This window comes from Macrosteles quadrilineatus, unplaced genomic scaffold (assembly GCF_028750875.1).
Source record: "Macrosteles quadrilineatus isolate MER2022 unplaced genomic scaffold, UCM_ALF_1.0 Scaffold_3__2_contigs__length_128488019, whole genome shotgun sequence".
Taxonomy (NCBI): Eukaryota; Metazoa; Arthropoda; class Insecta; order Hemiptera; family Cicadellidae; genus Macrosteles; species Macrosteles quadrilineatus.
Window position 1 is genome coordinate 8,108,100 of NW_026542596.1, and position 20,681 is coordinate 8,128,780.

The 20,681-nt window shown below is 34.6% G+C and overlaps 1 protein-coding gene across 1 annotated transcript; it reads right to left on the minus strand.

Annotated features, from left to right (window-relative positions):
- Positions 1-874: 874 nt before the first annotated feature.
- On the minus strand, positions 875-19,942 carry LOC128990039 (membrane-associated progesterone receptor component 1-like). The gene is made up of 3 exons (XM_054412264.1): positions 19,616-19,942; positions 4,781-4,930; positions 875-4,355 (listed from the first exon to the last, which is right to left on the minus strand). Exons 1-3 carry the CDS (start codon positions 19,926-19,928, stop codon positions 4,240-4,242), a joined length of 579 nt encoding a protein of 192 aa, XP_054268239.1. The 5' UTR covers positions 19,929-19,942; the 3' UTR covers positions 875-4,239.
- Positions 19,943-20,681: the final 739 nt, after the last annotated feature.

Genomic DNA, 20,681 nt, shown 5'->3' on the forward strand with positions numbered 1-20,681 from the left:
GTATCAGGTACAATTAGGTAAATATTGCATATTTTTTTGGACAACTAAATTTAGACCTAGTGAAACAGTTAATTTAAAGTTTGATCTCAGCATCGAATATGTGGCCCACAACGAGTTTGGTGAAAAAGTGGTTAAGAGGTTTTCAAAATAAACCAGAAGCACAACAATGACTCAGCTCCTGTTGTAAGACAATTAGAAGAAAACCAAATAATTTTGACTTGTGAATGAGGGATGACAGTACTAGGTTATATGTTAATAACATATGGTAATTGTTCAACATATGTTTTGTGTTATTGTTTTATATTTTGATTGAGTTTTTGTTTAAATACAAATACCCTTTCATGAATTCAGTACAATTATTTAATAATTAATCTAATGACATTTCATACTACACTATTAACATTGAACTACAAAAACACTTTATTACCTTCCCTGTAACAGCAAGCCTAAGTACTCGTTAAACTGATGTTATTGAAATAGGGAATAAATATGACATTTATTAGGAAATATTTCAGTAAAAATTCCAATAAGGAAATTTGCTTACTCTGCAGGTTTGCTGCAGCACGGGTATTTGTTAGATAGCATCATTGATTCATAGCCCAATGACAAATGGCCTCTGGGTCAGGTAACAATCTTTCTTGGAATCGAACCAGAGACCTTCAGATTTGAAGGCAAGCACTAAAACCACTCTGCTACCCATACATTTTATTTTACAGCAGTCTCAGATATAAAATTGTCAAAGCTTCCTGTATCAATTAAGGATTCAACTTGATTTACATTCAGAATGTACTAAAAAATGTCAGTGCACACAAAAAAATAAGGCAAATTGACAATGCTTAGAGTAAGACATGGTAGAAATGAGAAAACAAACACCTTGGCCTTACACAACAATACATTTATTTACTTTACATAAAAACAGGCTGTACATAAGTACAATGCATTTATCAATTATTTTGAAATTTCTAAAGAATATTATAACTATGTGGTAAAAAAGTAGGAAAACACCATAACCTTCTAACTTAAAATAGGCTAGAAAAACAGAATTTTACATTAACCTATAAGTGTATATTTATGTCTAAAATAACCTTATAAGTGCACAATTTAGTAGGATAAAAAATAAATCAAACACTCAAGTTATCTCTATACTTTGTTTTTCAAATAGGTTTTTTTATTTAACCCTTAAACGCGCGCGCGGGGGTATGACATACCCCCACGTATGGTAGTTTTGTCATAAATTTACAAGTATGGTGGCAACCCTAGTGAGCATAACAGTAGCTCCCTAAAATAGCATATGCTATCATCTGGCCGCAGGGTTGTTAGTCTTGACTGAGTCATTGACCTGTTATCACCACCCTGGGTCTGGCATACCCCCACGCGCATGCTTGTGTTACCAGTAGTGTGTTCATTGGGGGTCTAATGTACTCCCGTGCGCGTAGTGGTGTTTCAGTTTTATTATCATAATTAATATTAATAACTTTTTTAATTTATTATTTATAATTTTGATAGTATTGAAAGTTTGCCAAAAAACTTGGTATCTGTAAACCAATTGGATGGAAATGTCCAACCAATGCGTCCACTGATCTAGCCTCCCAGTTAAAAGGTGCGGTGTACCGTCTGCCTTGGTAAAAAAGACTAAATTTAAAGTAAAACCTTAAAAAACTAATGTCCCAGAGACAAAAGTAAAATATTTGTAAAGTGTGTTTAAAAGGACTTCTAAACCAACTACTGGGCGAGGATTTTTAAAGAAAAACAAACATTACCAAGTAAAACATTTAATTTATTTTATTTTTTGTTAAGTATTTTCTACAAACCAGTAAATGTATTAATTCATGAAATATTTACTGCTTCCATGGTTTTTTAAAAGTATTATACTTTTGTAAAATTGAAAATAATATTTGTTTGCAATAAAAACTTTTTTACTATGATTGTCCTCTCTAACACCATTATTACCTACATTTCATAATTAAAAAATTAAGGGTTCAAACTATTATTTTTTAAATAGTTAAAGGATAGTTTAAATAGGTAGGATCATAAAATGTATGTAACAATATGAGAAAATGAATATAGATATTATGTCTTAAGTTTAAAGAGCTAAATATCAAAAACTTTTGTTATATACCCATTTTTATTTGGGGGTCCACTAGACACCCGCGTGCGCTCCCGCGTAAAAAAAACGAGCACGCTTAAGGGTTAAAATATTTTTTAGGGATGAAATGTTTGATTATCAAAATACTTAAACAATTTTTTAAATAAGGACACAAAATTGATTATACATTATACAAAATCAATAAGATGCATGATATTTGTTGGAAATGCATTACCTTGTTCTATTCTAATCAGCCTTGTCATCATCACAAAATAACAAAGAAAATCATCAAATTATATTAAAGAAAATACATTACAATTTAGAAAACATTTGTATACTTCACTGCAAAAATAATCCCTAACTTGAATATTTAAATTTGGAATTAACTGACTACTATGCTATAGGCCTGCCTACATTGACATGTAACTACTAAAGGAGAATGCTCCATACCCTCACAAATTAAAGTAGCCCTAAAAGTCTTTTTTATAACTAAAACTAGATGAATAGTATTTTTCTCAAATGGATTTTCCAAATTTAAAAATAAATTATAACAGCAAAATAGATTTATTTGAATCTTAAAAAGTATTTTTATAGGTCATATAAGCTATGATTTGTAAAATATGACCATAGTAGATATAGGCCTACCAAAGTAGATATACAAACGAAAGGAATTTATTCAGCTTTAGTCAGCTTATAAAAATAAATAGATATATTTAGTTTAACAACTTTGCACTTTCTTTAAGTGGTAAAACATACAAAATTTAAATTCAATTTTTTTAATACTAACAATTAATTGTATCAATCAATTATTTTGTATTTTAATCTAACATTTGGTTAAAAGGTCTTGAACAGCTTCAAATGTGTTTAGATTTCAGGTCTTGTTAAGGGGTTAAATCATCAGAAATTCATTTATCAAATTTAGGTCTGTAAGCTTAAGGCAAATTTCAAGACTGTTCCCAATAAATTATGCTAGCCTTGTAGACTGAAAAAAATATAAACATACAAAAAAAATCAAACTTGTTTTATTCACACTGGTTTGGTACAAAAGTTTGTCACTATATCAATTGACTTAACAAAAACAAAGAAAACCGTTTGCTTCATTATGTGATTTAACTCTTCTTTAGTTAGTCAATTGACAAAATAATCTTTGGCGATACCATCAATTTAGAGCTTGAATTATCCTTGAAATAAGCTACACACATTGTGGTCGTAATTATGTATTATTCTTCAGTCTCACAATTGGTGACCCAATCTTTGGTTCTTCTCCTTTGCCGTTATTAACCAAACCAACGTACAAAGGGACAATAACATGTTAAAGGCAGAATACAGGTGTCCTCAGATTTCATACACGTGTGTCTTCCGCATTAACGGACATTGGCAGTTGTGATAATACAAGGAGTTAGGTTATAGGTTACACTGTAACTTTCATTTTACAAGTTTCAATATAGTATCAACATTAGCATCACTAGCAGAACAACCGCTTAAGGGAATTTGGAGAGCTAAACAGAATTGTTACACTGTGCAACTGCTAAGTTTTTATTTATAGAAAAATGATTAAATATTGAAGAGTGCATTGAAAAAAACAATAATAAGATATTAAAAAGAAATCATTTAAAAGAGAGCGCAATATACTGTACCTTTAAAACATAAATTTAATAGAATTTAATGAGGCCAACAAATAATTACACATATAATATAGAGCCAGGCTGATAAATTATACATAAAATATACATCTTCTAATAGACTTCATCATTTATAATAATTTTCAACTCAGAGTACCCAAGATATGGTATCATTTTTAAAACTTATCGAAAGTTTTAAGATCACAATTCACATTTACATTTGTTTAACTGTGGGTGGCTTTACTTTACAGACATACAGAAATTCTCCTGACACTTAACTTGAAACATTTAACACTAGGAATATATTAGGCTATTTGTTTATTTCTTTAGGTAACGTAACTGCTGATGAAAATCGACCCAGCATGTGTTTTTTACACTAGTCTATACAAAAGACCCTTACCTAATAGAATTTCCACAACACAAAATGATACAACTAGCCACCACCGTGGTTTATTCCAAGATTTAGTGATAAAACCTGCATAAGGTCTAGAATATCTAGAGTAGCTTAAAAGTTGCACGCACATCATTGTTTTAGTCGTCTTTAGACTTGTCCGCTACATCTGTACCACTTGGCTCGTCTTCCTCATCTGAATAGCTGTTAGGCGCCTCTCCTGGCTTCAACAGTCTACCCACATAATCGTACTTCTCTGCAAAATTACAACGGCAGAATAAAGTAATTTTTTTTTTACAGGTTTACAAAAACATGCTCTTGTTTTTCTCCTCTAAGCCCAAAGGCCCGGCCCGTACACTAAAACTCAATCCAAATCAACTGGGAAAAATTTGAATGATTGGATTCTTACAGAATCCCAGGTTTTCCCAGGTCTCTTCAGATTCAAGAATTTTCCCGGTTCTCCCGGTTGGTATACACCCTGCACAATTACAATACTAGATATAAACAAAATTTCACAATTAAAAAGCATAAACAACATGTTAGCTAATAATAGTAAGCCTACAAAAAAGTAAATAATGTTGGTTGGATTAATAATAACGTACTAAGTAAAAAATCCTGCCAATCCCAGATTTACATTGCTATTTAGATAAAAGTGAAATTCCTCTTAGGTCCAGTGTTTACCTGTAAACTGCATCTCCCACTCTCTGACAGAGTCCATCTCCATAGGGCTGAGGTCACTGAGGTCATCGTAAGTATCACTGCCGCCAGTCACCGAGAATGTCGCCAGACCTCGGGAAGCATCCCTCCCTCCAAATGCTGCGTACGGCCCACCTGTCAACAAATTACACACTACTAATAATAATGTTTTTCCACCTAGGACACTAGGCACGAGCCTGGGATTGTTCTTCACATTACTTCAGGCTAGACCTAGGGGTTTTAGCATTATCAGTTAGATAAAATCCATTGGTGACTTGGCGGGGATCGAACCCGGGACCTCAGGGAAGTGCCGCGCTCTAACCACTACACCAGCTCGCTCCCCACTACTAATAATAATGTAATACGCTACAAATAATAATGTAAGAATGTAATACGCTCATTCGCCGTGATGCCTTAGAATGGCCACCGGCGTAATAAGCTAGTATGGGCCGAAATTTGTTTAACGGTGAAAAACCGCTTATAATCAACTCTGATGTTAACAATATAGCCTATATACCATTCGAAAGATCACATTCTGAACTTTCATTTTATTATATAAACAAACCCTGTAGCAGGTATATGACAATGTAACGACGATTAGAAATTAAATGAATTTTTGGCGTGGCACGACTTTTGCAGCTGACACATACTTAGCAACTGTCAAAAAACAATTTGTTTGGCATTACCCTGCTTGGGCAATTTTCGTCTTGGGATGTTGCGGGTGGTACCACTGGATAGCCATTGATTTTATCTTCATTGTGGTATTGATATTTAGAACGAAATATTGATTGCACAACAGGTATGATTTTATGAAAACAGCTGTTTTCAAAATTTATAACAAATGGCCAACCAGCGAAACGCTAGGCAACTCTAGTTCGGAAAATACAAATTACATACAGTGTAAGTTATAATTACTAGTCATATAATATGTCATTTTGAAGAGGAAGAAATGTAGCTTGTGATAGTGGCAGCCCTGCGCTCAGGGTTATTTCCATCTGCTCACATGAAGACGACGAAAGTGCGTCACTACTGTCAAGGTCTCATACACAAAGTGCCTTGTATTCATTTTATTATGCATGAATATTTACTGAATAGTGTGAAATTGTGTTTATAAAAGGTTGTATTTTTCTGGCGGTTGTATTTTGCAGTTTTCCGTTTATTAGGTATATTATTATGCCCCTAACACGTAAATAAAAAACAAAAATTGTTACCCAACAATACATTTTTATGTAGGTAATTGAATACACTACAAGATGATTAATGTATGTTGGTTTGAAGTAAAAACATTTGGTACAAAAGTTTTATACTAAATACTATAATTTTTTTTTCACAAAATCGCTAAAATATAAAAACATAATTTTATTTATAAATAAAAAAATATTTTTACCATAAAATTTATGACTTTTTTGGTTCCTTTACTTCATTAGCTATAGCCTACAAACATGTATACAGTGTGTAAATTAAGTATGGAAACAAATCTGTATTTTTAAAACCGAAATAGATAGAAATATTCTATTTGTGGCAATAATAGTTAACAAAGATTCCGCAATTTTTCACATGAAAAATATTTTTTTACCCCCCTAACAGGGTAGGTGGTAGGGGGTGACTTATTTTTTTCAAATAGCAACCCCTATTGAGTGACCCCTCATTTTGAAGAGTTTGTCAAAAGAAACACAATGACGCAAATCCGAGGTGAATATCTCACTCCTAGCCCAAATGGCGGATATTCCAAAATTTGATTTATTGTACGTGAAAAGCACCAATTTCACAAATAATGGAAAGAAATCTGTATTTTTAAAACCGAAATAGATAGAAATATTCTGTTTGTGGAATTGATTGTTGACATAGGTTCCGCAATTTTTTTAATCAACAATATTTTTTCAACCCCTTTAACAGGGTAGGGGGTGGGAGTGACTTATTTTTTTCAACAACAACCCCTATTGAGTGACCCCTCATTTTGAAGGGTTTGTTAAAAGAAAAAGAATGACACAAACCCGAGGTAGATATTTCACCCCTAGCCTAAATGGTGGGTAATGAAAAATTTAATTTTTGTAAAAAAAAGCCCATTTTGGAATATCCGCCATGTTAGCTAGGAGTGAGATATTCACCTCGGATTTGCGTCATTGTGTTTCTTTTGACAAACCCTTCAAAATGAGGGGTCACTCAATAGGGGTTGCTATTTGAAAAAAATAAGTCACCCCCTACCACCTACCCTGTTAGGGGGGTAAAAAAATATTTTTCATGTGAAAAATTGCGGAATCTTTGTTAACTATTATTGCCACAAATAGAATATTTCTATCTATTTCGGTTTTAAAAATACAGATTTGTTTCCATACTTAATTTACACACTGTATATCATTATTAGTCTGCTGCCTACAGAGTCTGCAGACTTTTCAGAGAGGTTACTTCGATGTATTCATTCAGCTTAGTGAAAACATAATATAAATATGTAGGCCTATACAAATAAGAACTTGAACTCTTAGAGAGCCTTTGAATGTTATTAGACTAACGAAAAGGGTTGTGCATGTTTACTAGCACTACTCAGCAACAAAAACCATTTAATTTATCTCTAAAAAATATATTCTTAAAGTGCACTGAGCAGCAGCTTTAAAAAAAATATATGTAGCTGATATTAACTTATTATTTGCTACTTATATATAGTTCATAGTTTGACAAAATTGTATTAATGGAGAAACCGTTGGAATAAATAAATAAATAAGGTATTTATTCCGTACAGGTGCCTCCAAACGAATTTTTAATTTTGATATCTTACTTTATAGTTTTTTACCTCCTGAATCCAAATATACCATTAATTTTCACCGCTGATGAATATTTCTCAAGATATTGCCGTAAAAACATACCTAACATTACAATAAACAAGATAGGATGGATGACATCTACAAGTGGAATGAACTGTAGGTTAACTAAGCCTTAAGGTTGTGCTTGGGCTTTTACAATTTTTGTTTTGATACTGAAATTAAGTCAGATATTACTTTAAGTGTAATAATAAACGGGAAAAAAATTTTAAAAAAAAATTTTTGACCAGTTTTTAGTGGTTTTTAGATGTTAAAAATAGCGAACTTCGGACCGGAATTACTGGATCATTGTTTCGTATTTTGTAAATATGTTAAATGTTTCTTACGCTGTTAGATATGCTTAAAGTCATGAGCATAGTACAAATTTCATATCGTAAAAAAAAATATATTTTGGTTTTGAAAAACATTTTTTATCTGAGCTCTATTTGCTTTAGGAAAAATATAAACACGTCAATCTCTTTTAAACAACTTCTATAAAATGTTCCCAAAAAATCTTTTTTTTATTATTAACGGTTTTTCTTAAATTGTGGTACATGTGAATAGAGTTAACCCCTGTATTTTTGGGATACTAACCCGCTACGCAGTCCGCGCTCGGAATTCCCCCACTACCACCACCATACACCTGCAGTGCAGATGTTGCTTTTTGTTTTCGCGCGCTTTTCCATCATCTCAGTGACGAGTGACTGTCACACACACGTGGCACGTGCGGTACACACCATAATCTTTTTTCACTGTGTGTTTAGTTCTATAGCTCTGTAACACTGTGTAAGTTATTTTACTTAGGACAGCTCCTTTTTTATCCGTATACCCAGAATAATGCCTAGAAAGCCGAGGCCACATAAACGAAACAAACGCTCAATAGGTGCAAGGAGATATTTAGCTAATATTAGAAATTCCATGCCTACTGCAACCTCCGTAGCAGAGACAGAAGCCACAACTACGATCCAAGAAGACACCAATGATGACATTTTTGACAGATTGCTCCTTGAGACCAGGTATGATCCAATTTCATATAATTTATGTCTATTTAATCTATAATTATAAATATTTGCCTTTGTATAATAGGGAATTATACAGTTTTTTATTCGCACTCACGGCAAATATGTTTACTCACTAATTGATTGAAAAAAATGAAATGAAATGACATGAAAAAGTGCTTTTATTTACAAATAAATGTACAACAATAACTTTTACGCCACACAACATTATTTACGCCACACTACATTATTTTGACGAACTTCCCACGCAAGGATTTAGTCCAGAAAACAGCTGTTTCCCGCCAGCTTATTCAAATGGGGTTTCATTGCGTAATACTGTTCTGCAATGAGTTTTACCGGACACCAATCAGCTGATTACACTGCATTTGCGTGGCAATGATTGGTTATAAACAAAAACATAACCTCTCTTAGGTTATGACTGGTGATGTTTAGTCCTTTAGTTGGTGGATATATATAAGGATTTGTACGAATTAAGTAGTATGGCGTAAACTATCGTACGTAACTCGTCCAAAATGTGTGTACCGGACTCGTATGGTTATCCCGTACTCGACTTTGTCTCGCACGGGAACGACCACACTCGTCCGGCAAACACTTATTTTCAGGACTAGTAACGTAATATACTATTTTGCACTAAATACAACAATGGACAAAAAGCCCGCCTGTTGCGGCTGGCGTACCTGGTTAGCACTTGTACAACAATTGACTAACGTTACCACTAATTGATTGCTTATTCACTAGCCTTCGCTGTCGAAAAACTGGGGGTGAATCCAGAATATTTTTTTCTAGGAAATATTATTTTTACTAAATATCATGACACTTATAATTATTACTGTGGTGCTACACAACAACTTTTATTCTCTATGTTTCGTTGAAATGTGTAATTGGCATAGAATATTCGTACCTATAAAATTGGTGTATAAAATTAATTATTCTATACTGTATATTAACTAATTATAACATATATTTCAATTAGGCTATTAACAATATGAAAAATAAATTAAATATAATAAAAAGCGCAAAAGTGTCAGAATAATAATAGGGGATATTAAAAAGAGGCTATAGCAGTAGCTTTGTATTAGTGTTTTTGAACACCGATTATAAACTAGTAATTGAATTTATTGTTCTATAGGACTGAAGATAATCAACCAATTTTGAATTACAATGAAGATATCTTAGAACATGATATTGAATCAGACCCGGAACCAGACTGCAGCAAAGATGATCCGTCAAGTCTACTACAACCCCCCATTGTGGAGCCTTATTCGTCGGAAGAATTGAAAAAACTAAGGGAAAATGTAATGAGCGGTAGGAGAATGGTTGATGTTGGCCACATTTTTCGGCAACTACAAGTTATCGCTTCCCACCCTATGAAATGTACAATGGGGAAGTATGAACTGAAAAAGGAAATTAGAAGTGGATTGTTCTGCACCTGGAGTTTTTACTGTGACAACTGTGAAAAGACCTATGTAGTTACCTCATTGCCTGTTGATGAAAAACATAACGTCAATGATGCTTTGGTATGGGGAGCAATGTCTATTGGAATCGGCTTCGCTCAATTAGAGGAACTTTTCAGCCTTTTGGACGTTCCTGTAATGTCACAGGAAAAATATATACACCACGAAAAAAAGGTTGGAGATGTAAGTATACTAGCTATAAGTTTGTACTAAACTCATATTACAGACTAGCTGTGTGCCCGTTCTACGCACGGAGATCTTATCATAGTCAGTTAAAACCTTCTTATATAAAGCACAGCAGTTGGTTTGCATACTTTCAGATATGCTGACAAAACTATTCCTTCGCAAATACAGTATCTGACAGTTTCAAGCCAAAACTAATGCTTCGCAATTAAATGTCACCCGGATCTTGTTGGTCCATATGTTATATCCAATGATTAAACTAAATAAACGGTATCAGCATTCTGACACATACTTTCTCCCATAAGTTTGTCAACAACCTTTATCATGTGTAAGCGGTGAGAGTAAATATACGGAAATGGGATTTGTACAATTTTGTTCAGAATTTAAAGGACTATAACATAATGGTTAAAAGTAGGCACATTGAGAAACAAGGACATTAATGCGTTACCATCATACATACACACAAAAATACCGAACTTAATTAGGGAATCTGCTACGCTTTAAGCATAAAAAGGTACATATAAAATTAGTACTTGAAATCTTTGTTTATGCCATAAAATTTGATCATAACAATTTATATTTGCTTGGACCGGAGATGACTCGAAATTCTGTCGAAATGCTATCTGAATCGGTTTGCTATATGAAATGAAGTACAGTAGGCCTACAATAGACGATTTAGATTGGTAATTTGTAATAAAAATTACCAAAATAGGCCACTAACTATTGATACATAAACAACGTTCAAAGTGTTTGAACAATTCATGATGGTTTGCTGAATAAATGTTTTACTAAAATGTGTTATAGTTTTCTTAGCATAACATTTTAGGATCCAGACAGAAAAAGCAAAAATTATACAGTTAAGACATCAATGAAATTGAATAGGCCTACGCCTGTAATAAATAAGGTGCAACACCAACGATAACTAATTTGTAAATTACTGTGATGTGTTGGTACATAAAAATGATTCTTGCTGCTACCAAAGGTTAAAAGAAAAAGAACCAGTACCGTACCAAAAACCAACGTTTACAGTTAAGAACTGTAGTACAGCCGACCAATTATATGCGTTAATCAAGGTTATTGATCTCTTGGTTTTGGATTTTCTCGTAAAAAGTTATCGGCAATCAAAGTTATTTCCCATTAATTGCTTTATTTGTACACAACTCTTAATGTAAACTTATCGGTGTCAGTTTGAAAAAAAACCTTATACAACATAACTTTCTGTTATTTAATAGATTACGTATTCTCTAAACAATGGTTGCTGGTATATATATTAACATTATAAGGAAATGTGACAAAAATCACACAACGTTGGGTTTTTGGACGTTTATAATTTTATTTCTTAAGTACCTAGGTAGGCCGTGTATTCTATGGAAAAGTACCGGTATCAAGGATCGTTGTCGAAAGGGTTGTTATAAATAATTGGGTAAGCATACGTACCACACGTACCCAAGAGAAGGGCTATGGGCCTATTGGCTGTATGGTCCGGCGATTGCATCACACGGTGAGTAGGAACTATTGACTTTATATAGTCAATGGTAGGAACAGAAAGTGACACATTGGAAAATCGAGTTAGGCATCATCCGTAAACCTCTGTTACAATCACCCACTGCAGTTGTAATTTTTTGCTTTACACTTTACACAACCAACAATTGAAACAACTAACAATTGAAGAGCCGTCAATGAGTGGAACATTGTTTCTAAGCTATTGGCGACAGTCATTAGTAAATTTAAGTTTCACAGCCGTATACAACACTGATTCAATCTTGATTCAATGTCTTCTTTCTGGTTATCAAAACTCCAAAACAATTTTATACACATATTTCTGGTTCCTGACCTGGATGATGCCTAGTTATTTAATTTACGGTTACACTATATTATTCCACTTGCGATTAATTAAATCCTTTATGTAATAAAAACGTTTTTAATCTCACTTGGATGGGATTTGCTTTCAAAACGTGATCGGAAATGGTTGTGGTGTTTGTAAACAACATTTGTAAACATTTCAGTGACAGCTAGAAAAAATAATCTTGATCCGAACAGCTGTTCGTTGTTTCATAGATGATTATGTGATACAAATTGGAAGAAAACTTGACAAAAATCGCACAAAACTGCATTTTTGAACGGCCGTAATTTTAATTACAAAGTAGTGAGACTATATTTTATTGGCTAAAGACACTCTCGCCAATCTAGTGAATACATTAAAATGACTTGGGTCTTGATAGGTACTCTCGTTTTCCTGGAGAAGATTGCGTAAAATGCCATCTTGAGTGTGTCAGACAGACAGACAGACAGACAGACAGACAGACAGAAATTTAGATGAGACTTGTTTCGGCTTCTTTAATGTATAAAACGTAAAAATAACCTAAAAATGTATGATTCTGAGCAATGTACAGACAAAACTCTAATTTTATTTATATAGATAGCCTAAAGCAATTATCATTTGCCGGAATCTAAACATTATTTCGTCATACTGCAGCAAAACTCTATATAGTACTAAGTATCTTTTGAGTATGTTATGAGTTCATCTATAAGGGAATGAATGTGCAGGCGTGGGAGACTATTCTGGTTCACAAAATGCAACGCAATGCTGAGGAAGAAAAAAAGATCGCACTGGAAAAGGGTAATATATTTCAAGGCAAGCCGTATATCACAGTGATTGGAGATGGAGGATGGGCAAAACGATCCTATGGCCATGGAATGAGCTCTAAAAGTGGAGTGGTAAGCTAAAATTTAACTCTGTAATTTAACTTTCCATTTAAGTTCGATACCGTGGTGTTTACTTTTATATTCTATCCCCCTATACATAGTATATGGAGAAAGTATTGTTTTCCTAAACATTTTCGAGTTTGGGTTTTGAGTGTATATGTCCATTTTGAGTAATTTTTTGGTGATTTGTTTTCAAAAGTTTTATTTTTAATTGTGATTTTCCCATAAAACCCCATAAAAAACGGAAAATAGTTTTTTTTTCTAAAACGACCCGAACAATTTCAATAAAAACATTGCTATGTTATAGTCCTTTAAATTCTGAACAAAATGATAGAAATTCCATCCCTATAGAATACCATAGTTACTCCCACCGCTTACCCATGATAAAGGTTGTTTACTAGCTTATGGGAGAAAGTATGTGTCAGTTTGCCGATACCGTTTATTTTACTTGTAGAAACATTCATTTTTCCTGCAGTTACCTAACAATGTACATGTTCTCTCACTGATTTGTGAAAGCAAAGTGGCCAATTCGCTCATCAGGGAGACAATGTTAACATTGTCTCACTCCAGATTTGCAACTTGAAGGCACGAAATAGTGAGCGCGTAACATGCAGACAAGGTCGTATGCGCGCGAAATACGTTGGCAGCACTGGCTGTAAATCAGCTGGTCAGTTGTTGTACGTATTTGTCACAACCCTTCCGGTCACGGCAGAAGCCACCATTTCATTGATTTGCCATTTGTTTACATTGAAGGTGGTTTTGCTGTCGCAATATAAGTAATTCTTTGGTTAACAATTCTTTAAGGCTGTTTGTGTTCATTTTTAAGGAGATTATTTTTTGTTTTATAATGTTGTTTCTGATTTATTAATGCTACTTTCACATTACATGTCATATTAAAATATCACTTCTGTGTAAAAATATGTTACGTTTCTTTACCAATTTATTCTTAGTATGAAATTAGAAATTAGCCAAATTTAATTTAAACTTTATTAATCCATAAACAAGTAAACTAGAATTTTTAATTTATTCCACATAAGAATAACGTGGTAATTGAAAACGTACACTTTTAACATTTTAATATGCCTTGTTTTTTGCCCAGGTCACGCCAGTTTTTACTGCTACTGTATATTGTACATGTATAATTATCGAATGCTTACATTACAGGGCATAATCATTGGGGCTGAAACAAAAAAGATACTGTTCCTAGGAGTAAAGAACAAATTTTGCTTCACATGTAGTAACTCCAGGAAAAAGAGGCAAGATCATATCTGTTACAAAAACTATACCGGTCCTAGTACGGGTATGGAGAGCAGCGTCATCGTTGAATGTTTCAAGAGAAGTGAAGAGGACTACGGTCTCATATACAAGTACTACATTGGAGACGGTGATTCTAGCGTTTTTGCTCGAATTCAAGAAGGATGTCAATACGGAAGATTTGTGCAAAAAATTGAATGCGCGAATCATGTCACACGAGCTTTGAGTGACAATTTGCACAAGGTAGCCGAAAATACGCAGTACCCTCTACAATCTCGGCAACTTCTAAGCAAGCCGGCTCCAAACGAATCTATTACAAGACTTGAGCGGATTGTAAAAGGGGTCAGGACCGCAATAAAAACATGCGGATCCAGTACAAGTACGACAAATGTGCCAAAACTTAGACAGGCCATCACAAACTCACTGGACCATGTGTTTGGAAACCATGAACGATGTGAAGAATTTTGCGTAAGAAAGGAATCAGGGGAAGAAAATGTAATAATGCAACTAGATCGTGATTTTCTAAACAAATTAAGGACCGTCATTGGGAATGTTGCGAGCAAATGTCAAAGTCTTATTTTCAATGAAACCACCAATCTTGCCGAGCGGTATATGGGGTATGTTGCAAAGTTTACTGGGGGCAAAAGACTGAATCTAACCACAGGTGGTTCCTACCAGCGGAGATGTATGGGTGCAGCCTTGGCACACTCTTCAGGGCCGAGCTGGCACCTTAGTCCCTGGAGGAAGTTTTCATCTAGAAGTCCAGGTTCTTACTTCAAGAAGAAAATACTGATGAGAGAAAAGAGAAACTATCGGAGACGCTTGTACCTGGAAAAAAACCCACCTAAACGAAAACGCCGTCAAGGTATGTTGATAAAAAGCACAAAGTTATTTATTTATAAGGTACTGATATCATTGTTTGTACATGATAAAGTCTTTAGGTGTGATTATACACACACACTTATGGTATATTTGTAAAGTTAAACTATATCAGCAATCTGACACATACTTTCTCCCATTGCCTTGCTAAAACCCCTTATGATGGGAAAGCGGTGGGAGAATTTATGGTATATTTTTCGTTAAAATCACAAAAGCTGCAATAAATATAGAACTCTAATTTTCACAGCAATTGGGGTAGTACTATTATAGCTAGGACTGTAACTACGAAAAAATACTAAACATGAATAAAAATCACTTAAACTTCTAATCAAACATACGATTTTATTTTTATTTTATGATTTTTAATGGGGAAAGCCCACAAGTTACAATAAAGTTTGACCCATAATTTTTGCAGTAGTGTGGTTTTTTGTAGTAGGAGGAAATAAAAGTGAATTTAAAATTGTTCCCTGATATTTTAAACAATGTTTGTCAGAAGAAACTTTAGGGGTTCTCCTTCTGACATAATATTCCGGTTGTTGCTTCAGGTGGTGGTGAGTATGACAGCGAGTATGGACCTTTGGCTGTAAACCCCGACATCGAGGAGTGTGAGATGGTCTCAAAATGCTCAACCTTCCTTGACGAACTTCGGAAAGATGTTCATTCTGGAAATAATTCTATTGAGCGCTCCACCATAGGCCAACACACAAATCCGCTTTGGAGAGAGAAGAGGATAAACCGGCTCACAGCTTCCCGGTTTGGATCTGTGGCAAAAAGGAAACCCCATACAGATTGCCACAACATGGTTAAATCGATCCTCATACAAAGACAACTAAATACTGACGCTGTCGCATACGGTATGAATACATTAATTCCGTAGCATCTCCTGTATAACTAATAAATAACAATTACAAAACAATGTTCAACAAATAACCAACATTACACCATTCCACTTCCATTGCAAATCCATTCCATTGTCCATTCTCTACTTTTACACAAACAGAAATATTATCTTACAAATAATCACATATCATATTCCATATTTAAATTTAAAGATAACAACAAATTTATAATTTTTATAAATTCACGCAATACTATAGAACTTTTAGCTTTAACGAGTTTTCAAAAACTAATTAAGTTTATTTGTATACACATAGACATACCATAAGACGACAAAGAAATAAATTATGGCATGATATTAAAATTGTATGTCAGTACGTTATATGCCAAGTATATTCAATCACTGATACATACTAATATTACTCATATTAATGATAAAAACCAAAAAATTGTATAATGTTGACGATGACCGATAATGCTACTAGTCAAATCCCTAAGATTTACCCATTGTTACAGGCCGAGACAATGAAGAGCGAGTTGTTCAAATGTATGAAGGAAGAACTGGACTAAAGGTCGACCGGTGTGGCCTATTCATAGATGAAACTTACCCATTTTTAGGGGCTAGCCCAGATGGATTAGTGGAAAGCGACGGCCTGATAGAAGTCAAATGTCTATATTCAATTAAGGACACTTCTATCGAAGACCACTTGCAAAATAACAAAACCACATGTCTTGAACTTGTCAGCGGAAAGCTTCGACTAAAAAAAAGTCACGACTACTATTTTCAAATTCAAGGTCAGTTGAACATTGCCAAAAGAAAGTGGTGTGACTTCGTAGTTTTCACCAGAAAAGGAGAGTTGTTTGTTGAGAGGATTGTTATTGATGAGGAATTCTGGGCAAAAGTACTACCTACCTAAATTAGTACAGTTCTACCAGGAATGCATTTTGCCGGAAATCATCGACAGTCGCCTCATTAGAAATTTGAGGATAAGGAATCCCCCCTCCATCATTGAGGCCCAGCAACGATTGAAAAACCGACCTAAAAGAGGGAAAAAAAGTTGTTCAAGACACAGACCACAACCTCGAAATTGAGAGACCGAAACGTTTGAAACTAAACACGGTTCCAACCCTTGGTTCACTATAGCTAAATAAATAAAGAAATTGTACAGTTATAGACAAATCAAAGCATTCACAGTTTATGTTTTCTCACTTATTTACAGTACCTTTATTATATTTAAATGTTACTTATTTTTGTGTGTGTGTGTTTCAATCAAGCCCCAAATAGAGTACAGTACGTATTACAATGAAAATTAAATTTGTAATAATCCTTATGTGCTATTTTACTTCTATTTTGACTTTATTTTTATTTTCGTAGTTGCAAAAGGATCTTACAGTTTAATGTAGTATGGCAAAATAATTTTGAAGGTGCCTCCTAATGAGGCATGTGGTTGGTTTTTATATACAGTACACTTATACCAAATTATAAAATCGTACATAAAAATATTTTGACTATAAATATAATGTTAAATTTGCCTACATTACACAAAATACATCATACTGATATTCTAACAGGTTTTAAAAATCAGTGTGAATGTAAGACACATTATATTGTGCATATATTCTTATGTTAATAGCCTACTAAGGTTGTAATTTGAATTATTATTTTATGTTACAATTAATTAAGTTGAAGATGAATCACAGACTTCCCCCAGCCCATGACCTGAGCCCGGGATACCAGCGACTAGCGTTAGTAAGGCGACACAAGAAGACAAGACATCTCAGAATTCAGATAAGGAGATAACGCAAACAATAGCAGCAGCTATCTGTGCGTTAGGTTTTTGTATTCATTAGATGGTTCGGCGTGGTGGGGAGGGGATGTTGAGGGGAACAGACGGCGGAGGGGGAGAGTTGAGCGCTGCCAGTACTAGTGCTGCGATCTAGGCGGAATAGTTTGGCATAAATCGCCCTAGCACAACGTTAAGCCTACTTACAGCTGATTGTTTTTAACCACACGACAAGAACAACTGGAAGTAACAACATTAACTCACTCTGATTCTGTCACCGGCAATATGCCTAGTGACGACATTTTACTTCACTACAAATAAAATACAAAACAAAATACTCATTCGTACTCATACATGTTGCGTAGTGCTAGAAGTGCTATTCTGTCTGCTACGCCATCGCCATCACAAGTTCGGATTAAGTTAAGTGAAGAGAATAACATGGTTGATGAGAAGAATAACATCGTTGACTAAAGATAATAACATCGTTGTAGACACGGCCGCCTTTAACTTTGTAGAAACATATCAAGTGATTCTATAGTCAATAACTTAAAGTTTACTACAATAGGAATTTCGTCACATTATGGAGATATAGATGGAATAATGGACTAATTACTCGTAGTTCTAATTTAGGCATGTCAGGGTGGTAGGTCGTGCTTTATGTGAATTGGTGACTGCATTAAGTGTTTTGAAGTTAGGTTAGATTAGGATGGTAAAGTTTAGGTTATACTGTATCAAGTGGTTAGTTTATGTCGCCTGCAGACTGTTTTTGTAAAATTAAAATCCTGAGAAAAACACTTCAAATTACTATTTCAAAAATAAAAACAGTCTGCAGGCGACATAAACTAACCACTTGATACATTATAACCTAAACTTTAACTTACCTAATCTAACCTACCTTCAAAGGACTTAATGCAGTCACCAATTCACATAAAGCACGACCTATCACCCTGACATGCCTTTTCTGACATCAAAAGGAGTTTGCTTACACATTCTAGAGGTTTGGTTAGGTTAGGTTATGTTAGAATAGCACCATTTTAGTATGTAATTTCTAAACTGTGAAATATAAATCAATAAATCATTAATAAGGATAAAATACTGGTAACAATAATACATTTGTAACTTATTGGTCTTAGAAAGTGAAAAGTGTAACTTAGTCAGGTGATTTTCATATTGCAGAATCAGAGTTAGCTAATTAAAGTTGTCACTTCCATTTGCTAGACTTTGATTGAAAACAATCAGCTGGTTGGTTTACTTAACCCATAGTACATTCCACTTGTAAATGTCATCCATCCTACCTTGTTTATTGTTTGTTAAGTACGTTTTTACGGCGATATCTTGAAAAATATTCATCAGCGGTGAAAATTAATGGTATATTTGGATTCAGGAGTTAAAAAACTATAAAGTAAGATATCAAAATTAAAAATTCGTTTGGAGGCACCTGTACGGAATAATTACCATAAATAAATGTAGCTTACCCATATAGTTACAAAACGCTCAAACTCCCATTGTGATATTTAACTTATAATTCGGCTTATATTTTTTCAACAGATAATTCATCTGCAGAAGAATTTTATTTTGCTCTTATCCTGTGTCTATGTCTAATAACATCCAAACACAGATAGGCCTACTTCATTTAAACTTATAGGCCTAGGTATCTTAAGTTCGGTGAAACCACAAACCAGTGTAAGTAGGTTATCACTGGCTAAAAGTGTTGGTAATGTAATCACCTATATGCAATGAAAACGACCTTTGATATGCCAGTCAGTGTTCGTGCAATAATTAATTTCGTAAAGATGAGCAATGACTAGTCATAGTCAATTAAGCCTATCATGTAGGCTAGGCTAAGTTAGGGTTGATAAACTACTGGAAATACATTGAATTCCATAATTAAGGGAATTTATTAACTTACCTGGCCCATAAAATCGTTTTCCTCTAGTAGCATCAAACACTTTTCCATTCACTGCAACCAGAACTCTCCCGTCTTCACCAGTGCCGTCATATTTTCTCAGTTCTTCGATAGTAAAGTCCCTTTTCTTCATCTTCGGAAGAGGTTTTTCAGCTGGAGTGACGTTGTCATCATTACCTTGCCTTACCTTAAATATTTTGTAGACAAGAAACGCTATAACAAAAACTAATCCAATATTAAGTGGACTGGATATTATTTCGTAAAATACACTGGACAAAAGTCCACCCCGCTCAGCGGGCAATTTGGATTCCGCCATGTTTATCAATCAACTAGTCAACTTGCACTTGTAAACTTAAAAAAAAACCCATCAGATCATCTCACCATCACCACGAACAATTTTACGACAGGGACAGACACAGAAGCAAAGAACGGAAAACAGACCAACCGACTGACAGATGAGAAGAAACGTCTGCAAGTTTGCTGTGGCGGGGATATTATAACTAAAAATTTATAAAATTAATTTCAATTTTATTAACTTAGCGGTTCTAGCGGCGAACGCTGACACTACAAGATATGTTAAAAGAGTCGCCAGAGTTTGTTTAGCTGTAGCAATCGATAGTCCCGCGGCTATTCGATAGTTAAGTGACGTCACTCTCTAAATTTCTCTAAATTAACTGAATCAAAGTGCAATATATTTAATGCTACAGAATATAAATCCAACCGATTTACGACAAGAGTGTATGGTGGCGGGTTGTCGAGGTGACACGTTGTCGCCTATGAGCGAGGTGGCGCGTTGACGGCACCGAACACTGAGCGTACACGTCAACCCGCCACCTCGTAAAAGAGTGGTGGTTGGTTGACGGGGCGGCGCGTTGTCGCCTTCGTGCGAGGTGGTGGGTTGACGTGTACGCTCAGTGTTCGAACGGGAACGCGCCAACGCGCCACCACGTCAACCCGCCACCAAGTCAACCCGCCATCAAAAAGAAGAAGAAGTTTGAGGTGGCGGGTTGACGTGGTGGCTCGTTGTCGGGGTGGCACGTTGACTCTAGCGTGCACGACAACCCACCAC